This window comes from Mobula hypostoma, chromosome 10, assembly GCF_963921235.1.
Source record: "Mobula hypostoma chromosome 10, sMobHyp1.1, whole genome shotgun sequence".
Lineage (NCBI taxonomy): Eukaryota > Metazoa > Chordata > Chondrichthyes > Myliobatiformes > Myliobatidae > Mobula > Mobula hypostoma.
In genome coordinates, this window is record NC_086106.1 from 32,560,313 (window position 1) to 32,566,408 (window position 6,096).

Here is a 6,096-nt window from a genome sequence, read left to right on the forward strand (position 1 = left end):
ATTGAGACAGACTAAATGAAAGGAGAAAGGTAGAGCCAGGAGCAGTGAGGAGGGGAGGTGAAGTGCCGCTGCTACTGCGTGGTAACCGGAATCGCCGGAGCAGAACCCCCAAATCCTCGGCTTTGCTTGTTTCAGTGGCCGGGGCGAGGTGGAAGGCACTCGGCAGAGGATGGTGCTCGGGAGGCTGGTTGGAGGCTTGAAGTTTTCGGATGGATGGACTCAGTGTCCGCTGTGGTTGGGTGCTTCCAATGCATTGGCAAGTTGTCAGTGGCTGGAGGTTTATGGCAGGGAGTTTCTCCCTTTTGCTGCCTGCTATCGGGGACTCAGGAGTTGATCGGGACTTGAGACTTTTTTTTACCGTGCCCATGGTCTGCTCTTCATCAAATTACGGTATTGCTTTGCACTGCTGTAACTATATGTTATAATTATGTGGTTCTGTCAGTGTTAGTCTTTGGCCTGTCTTGTTTTCTGTGATATCACTCTGGAGAAACATTGTATCATTTCTTAATGCATGTATGCATTTCTAAATGACAATAAAAGATGACTGAGTGTTCCCATAATCTAATCTAAGGTGCAGACAGCTGATGGAGGGACTCCAGCATGAACACAAAGGCTACCAGAGCAAAAATCTGATAAAGCGGGGGGGGCAATAATGGAAACCAGGTGAAAGACAGAAGGAACCAGGACCACACGGAGGAGTGAGTGGGGTGGGGGAGAGCAGGAGAGGTAGTATGTGTACGGATCTGAGTGGGGTGGGAGGGGTAGTATGTGTATGGATCTGAGTGGGGTGGGGGAGAGCGGGAGGGGTAGTATGTGTACGGATCTGAATGGGGTGGGGGAGAGCGGGAGGGGTAGTATGTGTACGGATCTGAATGGGGTGGGGGAGAGCGGGAGGGGTAGTATGTGTATGGAAGAGCGGGAGGGGTAGTATGTGTACGGAAGAGGTAGTATGTGTACGGATCTGAATGGGGTGGGGGAGAGCTGGAGGGGTAGTATGTGTATGGATCCGAGTGGGGTGGGGGAGAGCGGGAGGGGTAGTATGTGTATGGATCCGAGTGGGGTGGGGGAGAGCGGGAGGGGTAGTATGTGTATGGAAGAGCGGGAGGGGTAGTATGTGTACAGAAGAGCGGGAGGGGTAGTATGTGTACGGAAGAGGTAGTATGTGTACGGATCTGAATGGGGTGGGGGAGAGCGGGAGGGGTAGTATGTGTATGGATCCGAGTGGGGTGGGGGAGAGTGGGAGGGGTAGTATGTGTACGGATCCGAGTGGGGTGGGGGAGAGCGGGAGGGGTAGTATGTGTATGGATCCGAGTGGGGTGGGGGAGAGCGGGAGGGGTAGTATGTGTATGGATCCGAGTGGGGTGGGGGAGAGCTGGAGGGGTAGTATGTGTATGGATCCGAGTGGGGTGGGGGAGAGCGGGAGGGGTAGTATGTGTATGGATCTGAGTGGGGTGGGAAGGGTAGTATGTGTATGGATCTGAGTGGGGTGGGGGAGAGCGGGAGGGGTAGTATGTGTACGGATCTGAATGGGGTGGGGGAGAGCGGGAGGGGTAGTATGTGTACGGATCCGAGTGGGGTGGGGGAGAGCGGGAGGGGTAGTATGTGTACGGATCCGAGTGGGGTGGGGGAGAGCGGGAGGGGTAGTATGTGTACGGATCCGAGTGGGGTGGGGGAGAGCGGGAGGGGTAGTATGTGTACGGATCCGAGTGGGAAGGGGGAGAGCGGGAGGGGTAGTATGTGTACGGATCCGAGTGGGGTGGGGGAGAGAAGGAGGGGTAGTATGTGTACGGATCCGAGTGGGGTGGGGGAGAGCGGGAGGGGTAGTATGTGTACGGATCCGAGTGGGGTGGGGGAGAGCGGGAGGGGTAGTATGTGTACGGATCCGAGTGGGGTGGGGGAGAGCGGGAGGGGTAGTATGTGTACGGATCCGAGTGGGGTGGGGGAGAGCGGGAGGGGTAGTATGTGTACGGATCCGAGTGGGGTGGGGGAGAGCGGGAGGGGTAGTATGTGTACAGATCTGAATGGGGTGGGGGAGAGCGGGAGGGGTAGTATGTGTACGGATCCGAGTGGGGTGGGGGAGAGCGGGAGGGGTAGTATGTGTACGGATCCGAATGGGGTGGGGGAGAGCGGGAGGGGTAGTATGTGTACGGATCCGAGTGGGGTGGGGGAGAGCGGGAGGGGTAGTATGTGTACGGATCCGAGTGGGGTGGGGGAGAGCGGGAGGGGTAGTATGTGTACGGATCCGAGTGGGGTGGGGGAGAGCGGGAGGGGTAGTATGTGTATGGATCCGAGTGGGGTGGGGGAGAGCGGGAGGGGTAGTATGCGTACGGATCCGAGTGGGGTGGGGGAGAGCGGGAGGGGTAGTATGCGTACGGATCTGAGTAGGGTGGGAGGGGTAGTATGTGTACGGATCCGAGTGGGGTGGGGGAGAGCGGGAGGGGTAGTATGTGTACGGATCTGAGTAGGGTGGGAGGGGTAGTATGTGTACGGATCCGAGTGGGGTGGGGGAGAGCGGGAGGGGTAGTATGTGTACGGATCTGAGTAGGGTGGGAGGGGTAGTATGTGTACGGATCCGAGTGGGGTGGGGGAGAGCGGGAGGGGTAGTATGTGTACGGATCTGAGTAGGGTGGGAGGGGTAGTATGTGTACGGATCTGAGTGGGGTGGGGGAGAGCAGGAGGGGTAGTATGTGTACGGAAGAGGTAGTATGTGTATGGATCCGAGTGGGGTGGGGGAGAGCTGGAGGGCTAGTATGTGTATGGATCCGAGTGGGGTGGAGGAGAGCAGGAGGGGTAGTATGTGTATGGAAGAGCGGGAGAGCGGGAGGGGTAGTATGTGTATGGATCCGAGTGGGGTGGAGGAGAGCAGGAGGGGTAGTATGTGTATGGAAGAGCGGGAGAGCGGGAGGGGTAGTATGTGTATGGATCCGAGTGGGGTGGGGGAGAGCGGGAGGGGTAGTATGTGTATGGAAGAGCGGGAGGGGTAGTATGTGTACAGAAGAGCGGGAGGGGTAGTATGTGTATGGAAGAGCCGGAGGGGAGGTGAATGGATCTGAGTGGAGTGGGGGGGGGGCGGTTGAAGGAGATGTGCAGAAAGGGACAAAATAGAAGGACTGGAGAGGATCAGAGGAAGAGACAGAGTTCGGAGGTAGAAGAAATGGAGAGGATGGTGTCAAAGTGCGGGCCTTTAAACAATAGTTACATCCCACACAAAAGAGTTAGTTGGTTTTAGTGTCTCCTTGGCACACCTGAAGTACCTTCTACTACAAACACCACACACAAAACAAATTTACTTATCATTTCCTTACCTTCATTTACCAAATTCCTGTTATCAGCTGTAAAAATGTGGAATCTTTACATCTGCCCCATCTTGAGTTTATACCAATTTTTTTAAAAAAACAATAGTGTGCTTTTCCTTTCTGTTGTAAGTCCTTGATCAATTTTGTCTATTTTATTTAAAATCTGAAAAAGCAACATGAGAGGCTGCAGTTGCTGGAATCTGAAGAACAAACAATCCGCTGGAAGAACTCAGTGGGTTGAGCAGCATCTGTGAGAGGAAAGAATCTGTCAATATTTTGATCAACTCGACACACAGATGCTGCTTGGTCTGCTGAATTCTTCCAGCGTATTGTTTGCTGTTAAGGCTGTGCACTTTCTGGTTCTGGGGCAGAGTATTGCAGAGTGATTCTCAACAAATTCAAAAGCATTGGCTTCAGAGTACAAGATAGGAAAGAGTGCTGTGGGTCTCTTAAGACATGAAAGCCCTCTTCCTTCCTCATTGTCATTACCTAACTAAAGCTCAGAGCATCAACACTCAAAGGATCTGAAGAGAGGCCAAATGTTTCCCCTCCTCAGATGCGGCCTGCCTGATGAGTATTACCAGTATCTGCAATTGTTTTTGCTCTCTGGATGCTAAACAGTCACATAGCGAAAAATGACGTTTTCAACTAATACTCACGACCTTCTACAAATGCACAGTTGAGAGCATCCTTACAAGCTGCATTGCTCTGTGGCACAGAAACTGCTGTGCGGTGGACAGGTGGGCTCCACAACAGGTAGTTAAAACTGCCCAACGTATCACCGACACCAACCTACCCGCCACAAAGGGCACGTACACATAAAACTGCCAGGAAAAGGGCCGGCAATATTGTGAATGATCCCACCCGCCCTGCTCAGGGACTGTTTGTCCCAATCCCATCAGGGACGAGGCTGTGCAGGGATTAATGCCAGGATCACCAGATTCAGAAACAGTTACTTCCCTCAAGCAACACCTCCACCCACTCACCCACCTCAGCACCACTCCATTCTCATCACTGGACAAATATACAATCAATTGTGCATTGTGTTTTGTGGGATTGCTTTCGTATTTATATTTATTGTGTTTTTTTATTGTGTTCCTTATGCTTCTGGCATTCTTTCTGCTGCATTGGATCTGGACGAACAATCACTGTTCTCCTTTACACTCATGTAATACAGAATGACAATGTGTTTAAAACCTTGCTCCTTTATTGACTGTACATTCAGTATTAAACCCTATTCCAGTTTAGGTTGGAGAATTAACATTGGAAGTGAACTCCACCTAACAGAATGAACGTGGTTCAGTCCTAGATACAACGGCCGACTCCCGCAGTCACATGTGAACTCTCTGGTGCGTCAGGAGGTTGGACGACTGAGTGAATCTCTTCCCGCACACAGCACAGATGAAGGGCCTCTCCCCGGTGTGAAGCCGCTGGTGGGTCAGCAGGCTGGAGTGTTGGGTGAACCCCTTCCTACAGACGGTACAGATGTACGGCCTCTCCCCGGTGTGAACCCGCTGGTGCCTCAGCAGATTGCCAACCAGGGTAAACCCTTTCTCGCAGATGGAGCAGGTGAACGGCCTCTCCCCAGTGTGGACTCGGTGATGCGTCAGCAGGTCTGACGACTGGGCGAACCCCTTCCTGCACAGCGAGCAGGTGAACGGCTTCTCCCCGGTGTGAACCCGCTGGTGTCTCACCAGCTCGGCTGAGCTCTTGAAGCTGTCAGCACAGTCCGAGCATTTGAACGGTTTCTCCCCGGTGTGAATCAGCTGGTGCGTTCGGAGAGGGGACGAGTGAGTGAAGCCCTTCCCGCACACGGAGCAGGTGAACGGCCTCTCCCCCGTGTGGACCCGCCGGTGCGTTAACAAGTGGGACGATTGGGTGAATCCCTTCCCGCACACAGAGCAGATGAACGGCCTCTCCCCCGTGTGGGTCCGCCGGTGAGTTTCCAGTTGGTACGGGTAACTGAATCCCTTCCCACAGTCCTCACACTTGCAAGGTTTCTCGGTTTCACGTGCTTCTCTCTTCTCCTCCAGGGTGGACAGTCTGTTGGATCCAGAACCACGGGCAGAACAGGAAGCTGTGATCTCTCTGGGTCTGTAACCAGTCAACACACTTTCCGCACGCTGAACCTCGACACTCTCACAGGAGCATCGCTCTCACACTTGGAGCTCCGACATTCACACCAGAGCTTTGCATTTCTTCCACAGAGACCGAACTGGCAAACATTTCTCCTCCCACACTCACAGGTCAGTGCTCTGCCAGATCTTAATGCGATGCACAAGTTTTGTTCTGTGGCTGCCAAGTCCTCCCCTGTAAAGCCAGGTTACAAATGATCAGTGCAAGAAATACATCTGAGGCTTTCAAATATGAAATTGTGGGCGGTAAGAATCTGTGTCTACTTTTCAGACAATACTACTATGAATAGATTTTTGCAAAAGCTGAATATATCTAAAATTGCTACTCAAGAAATGAATACATTAGATGCGCCTATTAAACAAGAGGAAATAACAAGGGCTATATCCTCTCTTCAGTCAGGTAAGGCCCCGGGACCAGATGGATAGACAGTGGAATGTTTTAAGACTTTTACTGAAATATTTACACCTCATTTGTGTCAAGTTTTCACTGATTCTATATCCTCTGGGACTCTTCTGTAAACTTTTTATGAGGCTTTAATTTCACTAATTCCTAAAAAAGAAAAAGATTTATCTGATTGTGCCTCTTATAGACCAATTTCTTTACTAAATGTGGATTCTAAAATTCTTTCTGAAATTTTGGCTAATAGGATTGAGAATATTTTACC

The 6,096-nt window shown here is 52.1% G+C and overlaps 1 protein-coding gene across 1 annotated transcript; it reads right to left on the reverse strand.

Annotated features, from left to right (window-relative positions):
• Positions 1–4,352: 4,352 nt before the first annotated feature.
• LOC134352815 (gastrula zinc finger protein XlCGF71.1-like) lies at positions 4,353–5,452 on the reverse strand (the record flags this gene model as incomplete). Its single annotated transcript, XM_063060305.1, has 1 exon — positions 4,353–5,452. A coding segment is annotated over one exon (825 nt), but the record flags the coding sequence as incomplete, so codon positions are not given.
• Between the last annotated feature and the right edge of the window lie 644 nt (positions 5,453–6,096).